The sequence below is a fragment of the Hypomesus nipponensis genome, chromosome 5, assembly GCF_054491055.1.
Source record: "Hypomesus nipponensis isolate SF chromosome 5, ASM5449105v1, whole genome shotgun sequence".
NCBI lineage: Eukaryota > Metazoa > Chordata > Actinopteri > Osmeriformes > Osmeridae > Hypomesus > Hypomesus nipponensis.
In genome coordinates, this window is record NC_140365.1 from 12,889,187 (window position 1) to 12,904,959 (window position 15,773).

General features: G+C 41.9%; 2 protein-coding genes across 3 annotated transcripts in view; one reads left to right on the plus strand and one right to left on the minus strand.

Moving 5' to 3' along the window:
• The window catches only part of doc2b (double C2-like domains, beta), a 303,902-nt gene that overhangs the window by 269,126 nt on the left and 19,003 nt on the right, over positions 1-15,773 (minus strand). The gene's annotated exons all lie outside the window — the stretch shown is intronic.
• Positions 6,794-8,669, plus strand: LOC146288747 (uncharacterized). The gene is given in 5 exon segments (XM_084698133.1): positions 6,794-7,274; positions 7,277-7,574; positions 7,686-7,827; positions 8,269-8,361; positions 8,464-8,669. Coding segments are annotated over 3 exon segments (711 nt in total). The 5' UTR covers positions 6,794-6,979; the 3' UTR covers positions 7,804-7,827; positions 8,269-8,361; positions 8,464-8,669.

The following is a 15,773-nucleotide window of genomic DNA, read 5'->3' on the forward strand; positions in this document are numbered from 1 at the left end:
TAAAGTTAATGTTAGCCAGCTTACTTCAACTTTGCTGTCGAAATCATTTCACGACACCCGAGTGGTTTTCAACGTCAAACGAACTACTTGATTATACATAACTACATTCAGTAGTTATAGCACTACTGTAGCTAACTAGCTCTACACACATAGCTTGTTTAAAAACAAACTGTAAATTGTTACTCTTTGTTTATTTGTTTAATAAAACAGTAGCACGACATAGCTTATGTAAATCAAGTATTGTTCAACATATTTAAGTTAGCTAAACGTTTAAAACAATTCTGGTACAATTATCTCTTCACTTATGATAATTTATGAAATACAAACTTTTAGATTATTTGTTTTGAAACCATAGTGCAATTTTGCCAAACCCAACTACTGTAGGTGTGTTATATGATAAAACCAGCACATTAATAAAACTTTTAAAAATGATAGGCTAAAAGCAAGTATATTTGATCTGTCAGTTAAATTAAATCTGCAGCTTACTGTCTTAAAAATCAATCATATAATTGTTGTAGGCCATCATATAGCCTACGGCCTGAGTATGCTGAGGAATCTGTCCCTGCAGGATGCAGAAAAGGTCTTCATCTGTGGACCAGTTTATCATCGGAGGTAAGTAGAGAATGTACATTTTCTGCACATTGCCATACAACTTTATCATCTACTATTAATACCTTTATTATCAACCACTTAAGTAATGCTAATTAATGTACACTACTTTGTTAGTGTAACTGATATTTATGCTTACCTAGAAGTAATATTGTCTGTACTATTTCAGTGAAGTGGAGGAGTTTGATAGGGGATATCTAAACAATTGCATACAGAAGGGAGACCATTCAACTAGTAAGTAGTGCTTTTACCGACTTCACAATCTGGGGTTTGAATATTGAAAGGTGAAGTTGTATAGAGGTCAGTACACTCCAAAAAGTTTTTGGGGCACTGTTCGTTCTACCCAAATGTTTTTTGTTAAAATAACAAAAATATATTTATTTTCCCATCAAAACACTATTGTATTGCGTTTAATAAACCAAAGTTGTGTAATGTTCCACTATACTTAATTATCAAGCGTTAAACTAATGTAAGTAGTCAGATGGCTGAGCAGTGAGGCTGTCGGGCTAGTAATCAGAAGGTTGCTGGATTGATTCCCCACCGTGCCAAAATGACATTGTGTCCTTGGGAAAGGCACTTCACCCTACTTGCCTCGGGGGGAATGTCCATGTACTTACTGTAAGTCGCTCTGGATAAGAGTGTCTGCTAAATGACCAAATGTAAGTGGTTGGATTGCGCAATGCAAAAAAACAGATGTGACCATTTCCATCGTATTGTATGAAGACGGTGCGAACGAAGGAGAAGGTGACAAGGTGCATTTTGGCGTCAGAGCTTGTGTAGAAGTACCAGCCAGGTAAGTAACGTTGATTATAAAGTTAATCTGAAGGCAATTTCTTTTAGTGTTTCGGAAAGCCTGTTCTGGGATGCTTTATTAACGTTTTATATTAAACGTCTGGGACGTTTAATATTGTTTAACTATCAAATATTGTGTTTATTATGGCATTAATTGACAATTTCATGCGATTGAATGATGCAAGTTTAATTGTGCTTGTGGAAAACACATGATTCTCTGTCATGTATAACACTTAATTAATTATACAATTATTATACAACATGGAGAAAACATAACGTTGTTTGATACGGTTTTATATTCTGTTTAATGTACTGTAGACTACTTTTTCTATTTGTATCACCATCCACTTTGGCGCCTTCACGAACGAACAGCCAGTAGTTAGCTAGACTACTTAGAGCTACGGTAAACAGTCAAAAAGCAGCAGGTTCAAATAAAAACTCCTTAAAACAAATCGTTTACAGCACAGTAAGCTACGTTTATTTTGGTGGGGTTCTTCTGTATAGTTAAAATTTACTCCGCTGGCTAGACTAGTAAATGTAGACTACGTTAGCCGGTTGCAAACTGAGGTAATGGCTAAAACAAGCTATCCTCAATAACACCTAGCTAGTGCTAGCTCTAGCCTAGTGTATGTAGTGTACAAGTGTATGTAGCTCTGTTTGCTGGTGGAATTAAAAATGGTTTTCAGTCGAAGTAATCAAATTACTTATGAGGGACATTCTCACATTTTTTATGTGGCTTAATGTAGCTACTAACAGTGATATTAAACACATATAATAATATAAATATAATAAAACATACAATTTGCATATAAACAGATGAACCCAGCATATGCATGCAAGGCATTTAGTTCATATTTTGGGTTAATCTGTTTACAATGTCAGACTGTGGTTTATTAATAAGGTACAGAATTTGATCTTTTAATATTTATTTCTCAGTATTAAGTGTTAGCCACCTTAAGCATTTATAACCTGTGAGTAAATCTGCTTTTTTGTACATAGTATGCTTTATTAATATGGTGTAGTATGGTTACTATTAGTACATTAAACACATTAACCGTTTTAGAATGTCTAATAACAAAACCTCCCAGTGCTTTAATCTAAGCAACACAAGTCAAAGTAAAATTGGCTGAAGCAAGTACAAATAATGCCACATTCGCCTGTCGTAGACGCACATTTAGCATTTCAGCACTTATTGCACTGATTGAGTAGTAGCTGTGAACGTGTTTTGCCGCTTTAGTTAGTTTCAATCTCCCTTGACATAATGTATATTTAGTGTGTCTGTTTTTTTCCTTTTTCAGAAATGTGAAAATTAAAAATTTGGGGACTTGCAGTTTATGAAGTCTAAATTACTAAAACATCACAGACTGCAGCACAGACATTATGGGCGTAGTCAGAGATACACTTACATATTCAGATTGTCCATGTACATTCAAGACATGGAATGCTCTACTAATTCATTTGAGTAGAACCCATGTTGCACACTCTGGAGTAAATGACAGACAAGTGTCCACCTTCACTTGTCATTTGTGTGCATGCTGTAATCTTGCATCAGAAAGAGATTACTTTATTCACATAAATGGTCATTTAAAGAGAAACAAAACCGTCCATTGCATGTTTTCTGGTTGTAATTTCCTGTCAAATGTTTGTGGAACCTTAGAGTCGCACAAACACAGAAAACACAACCCACATTCACTCAATGATTTTAAGCCTGGTGTAGTTACCATCTCTGAACAATTACAAGAGCCTGATGAGGTTCAAGATTCTGACAGTAGTGAGGCCATTAATGCTTGTTTGAATGATGACTGCAATGAAGTGGCTGATAACTTGCCACATGTCGTTGTTCAGAATTTAGCAACAATTCTATTAAAACTGGAACATCTTGTACATGTTCCTTCTGTAGCCATTGATGATTTTTTGGAAGAACTACGTTACCTGTTAAAGTCTGTGTCGGTGCCTCTGTCAGTTGCTGCAGTACAGCAGGTGTTTGAGAAACATAATCTTCATGCTGATGAATCGGTCATAAAGGAAATAGCCACTACCATCTCTGCATCTAACCCATTACACTCAGCAAAAAGCAAAGGTGGTTCCTTAGGTCAGTGGTTCTCAACCGGGGGTACGCATACCCCTGGGGGTACTTGAAGGCAGTCCAGGGGGTACGTGAGATTTAAAGATTAGCATCCTTTTGCATCCATTAAAAAAATCCTTAAAAAATTGTTATTATACGGCTATTCAGAATGTTCCAAAAAAGTTCTGTTGATTTGTATGGGCCATATGTAGGTTAAATGTCTGCGTTCACAAGTCTGTAATTTGTTGATATTCATTGCTGAGAAAAGTTTATCACCGCTGTCATTGGCAACGGGTTTTGTGCTTCTAATACACATCTTTCATATAATTCCGCTAGTAGTCCGGTCATTTAACGTAACGGAAAGTCATTAAAACTTGATGTCAGAAGGTGGGTTGCTACGCACAAAGGTTTTACCAATTGAAAAACGGCTTTGTCTATTTTACACAAAGCTCAAAATATGTTGCGCTCAAATAAAGGCACAAAAAATTAGGATTGCGTGCTATGCGTGCTCGCATTAACTATTGATCTTCTGAACTAACATCACATCTATCTCAGAATGTGCATGCATTAGCAGGGCAGGGCAGCTGTGGTGGTGTATACGGGGGCCGGTTCTGGTGGGCGGGTCTGGATCAAAGTCCAGGGCCTATTTTTACTCCCACATATACGTAAACCACCTCCGTGGATGCGGGGGTCGCGAGTCATTGGCACCAATTATTTTAGGGGTCGTGGGCTGAAATGTTTGAGAACCACTGCTCTAGGTGGCACTGTTATCTCCTCTGGATATAGTTTTTCGTGATGTTAACATTAATTTGCTAAATGTTTTCTGGTCAAATTTGAATAGCTCTTGGCTAGTAGTGTGCATTGAATATGTGATGTAATGTTGAATGAACACTACATTTTGTATTGCTTGAGGGAAGCTGAGGTGCAAAGAGAGAGAAAATAAGATGCAATTTGTTGTTTCATTGTCCTTTGCAGGAGCAAATAAATCTAATAACCCACCCATAAGTTGTGCCTGTACATGCCCTGAACACATCCGTTACAATGGCATAGCACTGTGTATTAGGGCCTACATCTTTTTTTCAATCAAAAATGCTCTGCGCTGGTTAGGGGGTACTTGGCTGAAAAAATATTTCACAAGGGGTACATCACTGAAAAAAGGTTGAGAACCACTGCCTTAGGTACTACACATAAGCGCAATGTTTTACAAAGACAGCTTTAGTGTTGTGGAACCTATTGAATATTGTCTTAAAAAGAAAAAAATCACAGAGCAAGAACTAGTCCAGCTAGTTGTGACAGCCATTTTTACAGATCATTTCAGGATGGTACTCACTTCAAAGAAAACAGTTTGTTGTCTGGAGAAGACTTAACAATTTCTTTGACTTTATATGCAGATAATTTTGAGGTGTGTAACCCACTTGGGACGTCCCGAAAGAAACTTTTTACTGTGTTCTGGATTTTGAGCAATTTACCCCCAGGCTCCAATTCATCTCTCTCTTCAATCTATTTGGTTCTTCTGTGCAAAAGTGAGGATTTGAAGCACTATGGGTATGAGAAAGTCCTTGGTCCTCTTCTGCGTGACCTTTCAATTCTAGAAATAGATGGCATATTTGTTCATCTTCTTGGAACCTTTCTTAAAGCTACTGTTTATTGTGTGGTGGTAGACAACTTGGCACGACATGGTATTGCTGGCTTTGTTGAAAGCTTTTCAACTGAGTTCGTCGGTTTTGTATGGGAAAGAATTCTGATGTCCAGGTAAAAGAAGTTTGGTCTGCACATTCAACGTCAGATATAAATATCGTCATCAAGATCATGTGAAAATTGCACTGGCGAATGACACAAGCTGTTGTGGAGTGAAAAGATAATGTGTTTTTACTAAGCACCTCTCTCATTTCAATGTGTTATCTGCCTATCCACCAGATGTGCTACATGACATTTTGGAGGGTGTAGTGTCTGTAGAACTTGCACATTGCGTAGCTTTGCTGATATCCAAGAAATACTTTTCATTGGAAAGCCTCAATAAATCAATTCTCCAGTTTTCCTACAAGTGGGAAGACAAGAAGAACAAGCCTCATGCAATTCCTTGTACATTTTCACGGCACTACACAATTGGTGGGAATGCCCATGAAAATTTGAGTTTGATCAGATTGCTTCCATTTCTGATTGGGCATGTGGTGCCTGAAGGTAAGCCTGCGTGGCAGGTGCTAATGGACATGAAGGATATTGTTGAGTTGGTGGTTTCCCTAGTACACGCAGATGAATCCATATTCTACCACAGGCAGAGGTACCAAGAACTTTTCCCCAATGTCAAACTTCGGCCTAAGAACAATTTTTTGGAGCATTACCCTGAGATGGTAAAATCGTTTGGTCCTCTTGTCAGTCTATGGACTATGCGTTTTGAAGCAAAGCACAGCTTTTTTAATTATGTTGCACGGCACACAAATTGCTTCAAAAATATTCCTTACTCCCTCGCTGTAAAACATCAGCTGATGATTTCCTACCACTTGAAAAGTAGTCATGAAAAACATTGAAACATTGATAAACACTGGAAGTTTCGACTGCCTCAACAGTTCCTCTTGATGTTTTGCACACAGAGGTAGCTCACGTGATCAAAGATAAATACCCAAATGTATCAGGGGTCCATTTGGCTAGGAGTGTCTCTAGCAAGGGCATGAACTTCAGAAGTGGTATGATCCTGGCACATGGAACTACATGTGGCCTCCCTGACTTCAGAGAAATTGTTCAGATTTGTATAGTTCAAAATACATTGTGCTTCATAATGAGAAGATTGGGTGGTTGGTACAGGGAACACTTCAGGGCTTTTGAACTTAGTGCATCACCGACAAGAGATATGTTCTTTGTTGAACATGAAGATTTAGTTGACGATTATCCTTTGGCTGACTACATGGTTGGTCCTTTGCGCTTGGTGACTTTGAAAAGACAAGTACATGCATAAAAGGTGTATTTACAGTGTATTCATGTTTTTTTTTTTTTTTTTTACTGCTTGCTTCTTTATTTGAACCATTAATTTAGTTGCATTTGTTAAAATGATAACTTACAACCAATTGATCCCCTTGTTTTCACAGACTTACCACAATGACGACTTCAATCCGTCTAAGAATTATTCTTGGAGAGGATAACTCTCAGAGGGTGATCCTTCATGATGGCATGCCTACTTCTGTTGATGATCTAACCAAGGAAATTGCAAAGCAGTGTAATCTCCAATGAAATTTTAGATTGCAATTCATGGACCCAGACTTTGACAATGACTTCATGAATCTCATGTCCACATCAGAAATCCAAGACAAAAGTACCCTGAAAGTGGTATTTTTGATAGCATCAAGGGACTGTAATGACTCGCCCATACGACATGTGGACACATCTCAAAGTGGAAGTGCGTGCTCCTCACTAGCTCTGTCAATCTCATCCTGTGACGCGCTTTTACTTTCACCTCCTCCATCTACTTCAACACACTCTGAATCTTCTGCAAGTTTTTCTCCTGAGTCGTCCTCCAGCATGAAGTCATCTGCATGGGCTGCTGTTTTCACTGTGCCTCGTTTCACATATGACTCAGAGCTCAAACTGGAACAATGTAATGCAGCTTTCAAAATACAGGGCACTTTTCCCAGTCCTGACCCAAAACTGAAAATCTCAATTTTAGATGGACTTGCCGCAGAAATTGTGAAGTACAAAGTCTACTCTTCTGATGCGCAATGTGATCAGGTAGCTGCAGAACTTGTTCAAAAGCATCCTTGCTTGAAAGAGAAAGGTTCTATAACTGGATACAGTGGATGGAAAGCCAGTTTATATTATAAACAAGATTAAGAAATCTTGGCTGCTAAGAAGTTGCTGTAAATTCAGTCAAGCACAAGCCAGGTGGTATATCTAGTATTACATACAATGTAAAAAAAACACTCAAAGCTGAGGTGAATTACTACCCTCCCCATCCACAAGGGGAAACGGAAAAAACTCTTGAGGCAGTCAGAAAAACACTTCTGAATGAAGTAAAAAAGAACAATGAGAAAAATATTAGAATGCTGATGGACAAGAGTTTTTCAATTAGGAGACACAAGGTGATCAAGGAACCACTCATCGCAAACTTCAAAACCAGGTGGCCTGCTCTTTTCAGAACAGAAGAAGTAATTGAAAGTTTTTAATAGAAATTGTTGTTTGCTGTTAGACTATTGGGTTTTGTAACAAATACATTTTCATGTGTTTGTAGGTTTGTGCAGAATTTGAGAGAATTACGACTATCCCATTGGTGTCAAGCTGGATGGATACTCTGGAAAACTGATGAAGATGTTTGCAAACCGAGGAGGAGTTCTTGGACAAAGACTTAAAACCTCTTGGTGCCCACTACACGGGTAAGAAAAACTGTACTCAACAAAAACCTTGTATTAGAACATTATTCTCTCACTGGCCACTGAGTTTTGGGGTTATGGTCATGAGTGTGCATAAAAACAACCCACAGCTTTAAAAAGATAAGTTTTATTACCATGATAAATACAATAAATACAAAGTATCACTGTAACCTGTCAGATGTTCAACATTTTGTTCATTGTATTGAAAGACATTTGCTTTTCCACTATTGGACCAAACCATTCTCTTTGTTTAACTGTTCCATTCTGTGCTGATCCTGCTCAGCTGGTATGGATATGATTTATATAAGGTCTAATAATGCTTGGCAACATTGGAAAAGCGGCTAATGTTTGTTAGAAGTACATCTTGACTGCTTGCCTGTATTACCCTTAAGGAAATAATCAGGCAAAGTAATAATAGATGAATGTTGTTATTTGCATCTTTAGACTGATGACATTGAAGTGAAGAGAGCATGCATCATCAGATCTCTCTGTGCAGACCTGAACGAAGACCCTAGCAGTCTGATTGGGGAGTATATGGTGAGTATGTGCTTTTTAAAATGTTGCTGTATTTTTAAAGATTCTAAATGTTTTGTTAAAGTTGATACACAGGAATTTAAGAGTACTGTATTCTTTTTCAAGATCCCCTCTAGGATACAGACGTTGCCAGCACTGAGGAGGCGATCCAGAAGACTGTGATGGGAATTTATGTCATGAGACTTGAAGGTGCAGACATGGAAGACAGCCCAGCAGATCTTGGAGTGGTGTTAGAGGGTCAAAAGGTTCTTCAGGACCTCATCAGTGTCCCATACGCAACAGCCATGTTGCTGGGACTGATTTATGGACTGAACCTGAGCTACCCTCCTGAGCTCAGGTATACATTCGAAGTCCTTCAAAAAAAAATTCTGGAGCTAGATGGCAACAAGTTGTCCAATAAAGTGCAAACACTGAAGACCAAGCTTCTTCTCTGATGTGTTTGAGTAAGGAGTCTAAGGACTGTTCCTGGAATGCCAAAATGTAAAAAAAAAAAAAAAAAGAAAGAAAATGCTATATTTTGATTTTCTATTGCAGGTTACACTTGTTGTTTTATCAATGTTGTTGAACTTAGTTGCAAACTGCCTATTTGGTGGTCAGTGCATCTGTTATTTTCTGTGAAAGATGTCTAGTACATTTGAGCAGTTATATGTCCTTTGATAATTGTCAGACACATTGCCATTGGACATTTTGGTTGCATGGAGGATTTATTTTTATCATTATTGTATTGTGTAAATTTGTATAAAAAAAATATATTGTATTTTTTTACCAAATGTTATAGTTTTGCAGAAGTCTTTTGACTTTTTTGAAAAATGTGTAAAAGTAAGTCTTGCTAATAATATATTTGCACAAGTTTAAAAACTCTTGGATATAATGGCTGAGCAGGCTGTTAAAACTGTTTATTGCAACTGTTTACAAATACAGTTTGATAATTTGTTACATATCTTATCTTTACATGACTTTAAAAGCAATGCTACTTTGAAAGGAGTAACTTTAAATAGATACTATTGAGTTAAAGTAACAAGAACTAATAGGATGGAACCACTGTCCATAATTTAAATTAGTTATTTGAAACAAATCTTGTGTTCGTTGAATGAAACCTATTTGGACAGTTTTAAATAAACTACTGCATGTTCACTTAACTTTATCGATTTAAGTTACAGGTAAGCAATTACATTGATTTGGTTAGACATTACTATTTCACGTAAATTCTACTCCATTCAGTTGTGTTGTCCCAACACAAGGAGTTTACATAGATTCGAAACATTCAATTTATTTTTCAATTCAATTTTTTTGAGTGTATTGAGGTTGATATGGAGGTCTATGTGGAGTGATATGGAGGGGATGGAGTAATATGGAGGGGCGATTGTCTCTCGTCTCGTCATCTGCCGCTTGTCCGGGGATCGGGTCGCGGGGGCAACGACCTAAGCAGGGAGGCCCAGGCTTCCCTCTCCCCGGCCACTTCCACCACCTCTTCCTGGGGGACCCCGAGGCGTTCCCAGGCCAGCCGAGTGACATAGTCCCTCCAGCGTGTCCTGGGTCTTCCCCGGGGCCTCTTCCCAGTGGGACGTGCCCGGAACACCTCACCAGGGAGGCGTCCAGGAGGCATCCTAATCAGATGCCCGAGCCACCTCAGCTGGCTCCTCTCGACGCGGAGGAGCAGCGGTTCTACTCTGAGCCCCTCCCGGATGACCGAGCTTCTCACCCTATCTCTAAGGGAGAGCCCGGACACCCTGCGGAGAAAGCTCATTTCGGCCGCTTGTATTCGCGATCTCGTTCTTTCGGTCACTACCCATAGTTCGTGACCATAGGTGAGGGTAGGAACGTAGATCGACTGGTAAATAGAGAGCTTCGCCTTTCGACTCAGCTCCTTCTTCACCACGACGGACCGATGCAGAGCCCGCATCACTGCGGATGCCGCACCGATCCGCCTGTCGACCTCGCGCTCCATTCTTCCCTCACTCGTGAGCAAGACCCCGAGATACTTGAACTCCTCCACTTGGTTCAGGATCTCCTCCCCGACCCGGAGATGGCACTCCACCCTTTTCCGGTCGATAACCATGGCCTCAGATTTGGAGGTGCTGATTCGCATCCCAGCCGCTTCACATTCGGTTGCGAACCGCTCCAGTGAGAGCTGAAGGTCACGGCCCGATGAAGCCAACAGGACCACATCATCTGCAAAAAGCAGCGACCCGATCCTGAGGTCACCAAACCGGACCCCCTCAACACCCTGGCTGCGCCTAGAAATCCTGTCCATATAGGTAATGAACAGAATCGGTGACATAGGGCAGCCCTGGCGGAGTCCAACCCTCACCGGAAACAAGTTCGACTTTCTACCGGCAATGCGGACCAAACTCTGGCACCGGTCGTACAGGGACCGGACAGCCCCGATCAGGGAATCCGGTACCCCGTACTCTCGGAGCACCCCCCACATGAGCCCCCGAGGGACACGGTCGAACGCCTTTTCCAAATCCACAAAACATGTGTAGACTGGTTGGGCGAACTCCCATGTACCCTCCAGGACTCCGCGGAGGGTATAGAGCTGGTCCACTGTTCCACGGCCAGGACGAAAACCACATTGCTCCTCCTGAATCCGAGGTTCGACAATCCGGCGGACCCTCCTCTCCAGGACCCCTGAATAGACTTTCCCAGGGAGGCTGAGGAGTGTGATCCCCCTAAAGTTGGAGCACACCCTCCGGTCCCCCTTTTTAAAGAGGGGAACCACCACCCCGGTCTGCCAGTCCAGAGGCACTGTCCCCGATGTCCACGCGATGTTGCAGAGTCGTGTCAACCAAGACAGCCCTACAACATCCAGAGCCTTAAGGAACTCCGGGCGGACCTCGTCCACCCCAGGGGCCCTGCCACCGCGGAGCTTTTCAACCACCTCGGCGACCTCGGCCCCAGAGATAGAAGGGCCCCCCCCGATGTCCCCAGACTCTGCCTCCACGTCGAAAAGCGTGTTGGTGGAATTAAGGAGGTCTTCAAAGTATTCCTTCCACCGATCCAGGACGTCCCCCGTCGAAGTCAGCAGCGCACCGTCCCCACCGTATACAGTGTTGACAGAGCACTGCTTCCCCCTCCTGAGTCGCCGGATGGTGGTTCAGAACCTTTTTGAAGCCGTTCGGAAGTCATTCTCCATGGCCTTGTCGAACTCCTCCCATGCCCGGGTTTTTGCCTCCGCGACCGCCAGAGCCGCGTTCCGCTTGGCCTGCCGGTACACATCAGCTGCCTCAGGAGTCCTACCAGCCAATAAAGCCCGATAGGCCTCCTTCTTCAGCTTGACGGCATCCCTCACCTCCGGAGTCCACCACCGGGTCAGAGGGTTACCGCCGCGACATGCACCGACCGCCTTGCGGCCGCAGCTCCGGTCAGCCGCTTCAACAATGGAGGCCCGGAACATGGCCCATTTGGACTCAATGTCCCCGGCCTCCCCCGAGACATGATCGAAGCTCTCCCGGAGGTGGGAGTTGAAGCTCCTTCTGACAGAGGGTTCCGCCAGCCGTTCCCAGCAGACCCTCACATTACGTTTGGGCCTGCCAGGCCTGACCGGCGTCCTCCCCCACCATCGCAGCCAACTCACCACCAGGTGGTGATCAGTTGACAGCTCCGCCCCTCTCCTCACCCGAGTGTCCAAGACATGCGGCCTCAAGTCCGACGACACGACTACGAAGTCGATCATCGAACTGAGACCTCGGGTGTCCATGTGCCAGGTGCACATATGGACACCCTTATGCTTGAACATGGTGTTCGTTATGGACAAACCGTGTTTAGCACAGAAGTCCAACAACAGAACACCACTCGGGTTCAGATCGGGGGGGCCTTTGGTTGCTAAGCTGTAGCCTAACATTCTACCCACCTAAGTCAATCCAGTTTGATTCAACAACAGAAGTGGAAAAAAGTAATGTTATCATTTCAAATGATATATAGTCAATCTGTTGAAAACAGTGTTGTGTAGACACAATAGATTTATTTGCGCGTTTTTATTTCAAGTCTCCAACTTCGGTGTTTCAGCGAGTGCTGCTGTTGGCCGTGTTGTGTTTTTGCTCCCAGCTTCACTCGTTGATAACCAACCAATCAGCGCGCAGCTTATCTAAATATTAATGAGCATACCATAAAAGGAGAAAAGCTAGTGTTTTTTCCCGGGAACATTTCAGAGGATCTGTCAGAGGGCATAGAACATCACCCGGGCCATTTTCAACCCAACCAATGTTACATACCCTATTCGGAGACCTTAAGGAACAGTGTGAAATACGCAAAAAACCCAGTCAATTGCCCCTTTAAAATGTTCACAAGACATCGGCTTATAACTTTCTACTAAATGTTCACTATTTTCGGCTTATTTAGCATGTTCAGTTATCCCCATTCATGTTTTCAGCATTCTCACTGCTGTTTCGCAGGAAAAGCATTTTCTAGTTAAACTTAGTCTTTTATGTTAGTGAAAAGGTTGACTAAAACCCTTTCTTCAACACATTTTTTATCCAATTAAACTTTTTTGAGCGTTGGCGAAACTGAAGGTGTCCAAATATTACAAAACACACAAAAAAGTTGTGTGTGAGTCTGGCCAATCATGAAATAGCTGTGTCGTCACTTGAACCCGTGCAGTTGCTCTTGAAAAAATGCACTCGGCTACACAGCCGGCAGTTCTCGTATCGATCTCACGGTACTTTGATGGCGACGTCACAGTGACGTATCCTCGGCGCCGTCTCAAGTCGGACAAAAAGTCTAACCAGAATTCACTGTTTCAAGTCAGCCGCCTGCAGCGCTGCATGAAGTCGGGTCATGTCGGACGCACCTATTCTAAATGGCTGAAAATCTATACAACCGGAAATTGACGCCATAGGGTGTGTTGAACTCGTCTTGATCCAGGGAATCCAACAGTACCTCATTTTTGAAAATCAGTCACACGGTTCAAAGGTAACGTGTGTAAACACAAGTCCAACTTTGACCCGTTGGTGGCGCTAGAGTGCTCCAATGGGAGACGTGAAACTTTGTGGAAATAAAGAAGGGACAAACAAAGAAGAAGACAACTTTTTACCATACAGTTCTAGGGGCTGCAATAGACTCCAATGGGAGAAACATATTAAATATAGCTGCAGGGGAGCAATGGGTTTCCTCCTCAATATTGCAAACCTTTTCAAAATTGACTTGACACAGACATGTATTTCCATTGCTCTTGTGGTCCCAAATTAGCATAACTGCATATGCGGCCTACACATACAGTACCAGTCAGAAGTTTGGACACAAGGGAAAATGTGTCCAAATCCTACAAGGAAAATGTATTTGTGAGGAATGTTTATTTTTACGATTGAAAACAGGTGCATCACAGACTGCTGTCGCCCGGGTAACAGAGGCCAATGTCATGATGCTAATGATTCAGTGAAATAGTAGACTACTGTTGCAGAAAGAAGATGTAATTCCTTAATAATATCAGCTCATATTGTACATTTCACAATTGTGTCTCATATCACAAGGTAAAATGAGTAAATAGTTATCACCCTGGCCTCTTTGCTTGGCGTTTCTGCAGCTGCTTGGCAGTAAAGCTATAGTTAGCCAAGCTATCTCCCAGAAGTTAACGAGCTGCTAAACTAATGTTCTGCTACAGGTAGTCACATGTGTTTTCATGACGTTAGTAACGTCAGAGACTGTGGTTAGCAAGTTAGCCACCGTTAACTCAACTTTTCACCACAAAAACTTCATTTCAACTTAAACCGTGCAACAGAGCGTAATAAAAAATACAAGCAACGCATTTGCTACCAAGACAAACCTTTTGACACTGACATTGTCGATGTAGTCCAAATATTGACGGATCCTTAGGCATGGGAAAAGAAAGAATAATAAATATATATGAGAGAGAACAATGGTTGTGCTCTTGCCGAAGGATTGAGGCCCAACTAACAATAACAATAGGGTTCTCCTACCGAAGAAACCCTAATAAGAAAAGGTAGTAACACTTAAATGGCTCCGCAGCTTAGCTACTTGGCCACCAATAATATTAGGACAAGGGAGAAACACGATATAGGTGGCTTCGCTGCTTGGCCACCAATTCATGAGTGAGTGAGTGAGAGGGGAATAGTGAAAAAAGGGCAGAGAGAGGTGGAGAAAAAAGGAACAATATAGAATACGAGAGCGAGTGTAGACCGTTTCTGTGGGGACGTGCTTGCCGATGTGCAGGGTTAACCTTTAGAGGAGTGAGTTCTAAATATTACCGACGCTGCCACCAGAGTGAGTTATTTTTTTTAAACGAAAGCTAGCTAGCTTTCGTTAGCTTCCGTTACCTAGCAACCTAGCATAATACTCGTAGCAATGCTACTACCTGCTAGTGTTACTTGTTAGCCTCCTAATTGTAAATTTTGAAGCCATGCTATAGCGTTTGTCATATAGTTTTTGTCTATCGGAAAATAGTCGGTTGGAATGTTCAGAATCACATATGTGTGACGGTACTCTGTGAGGCCCGCTTTCGAACGATCACATATACGTGACGCTACTAATTAACGGGTTAAAGGATCGGCACACCTTCAGAATCCCAGGTGGTATTCCCAGTTCCGCCTCGGCACTCCCCTTAAAGATGCACCATGGGGCAGCAGCTGGCACAAATATAGCGACGTGTGCAAAAGATTAAAAACTTCTCATGCAGCTTGTCCAATATTCGTGTTTTCCATCCAGAACAGAATGCTCAGACATGCTTTTGGCTGCAAAGCTACAAATCTTTCTTCTTTACACTCCATTTCCTCTTACTGGTCCACATCCAAATGTGTACATTATGGAGGATTGAGAGTGAGCAAAATAATGTTTTCAGGGCAAAATAAATCAAGATTCATCTTTGATTCACTTGCAAGGGATGAATTAGCTGAGTCTCAATGTATTTCAAGTATGGGGGGGTCACAACACAGTAGCCTGGCTGAAACACATTGCCAGAAAGTGCTTTAAAATCGATTTAGTGAGTGAGATGCTTATGAACTGTTGATTCAGTATATTATGAACCTCTGATTTTACACTCCCTGACACCCTGACTCCCTGACTGTATTCCTACAAAGAGGATTGGAGCGAAAAGACAACAATGTGGGGTGGAAGGGCGGCTGGGTAGTGGGGGACTGACAGTGTCTGAAGGAGAGGATGGGAAATTAAGAGTGTGGAATGTGGGTGAGGAGAATGTGAGAGAGAGAGAGAGACAGAGAGAGAGACAGAGATTGGAAGCAATACTGTTAGTCATTAATTAATTGGCCATTTAAGGCAGATAGGGTCTTTTCAAAGGTCTGAGACAGTCTGAAAACGAATGCACTAATGTCTAATGAATAACGGGGTTGAATCATTTGACCCAAAAGGAATATTGTTCTAACTACATTATTCAAAGACATAAAGAACTAGAGAGGATACGATGTCTGGGTAAATTGTGACGCTTGTTTGCGACTGCTGCAGCT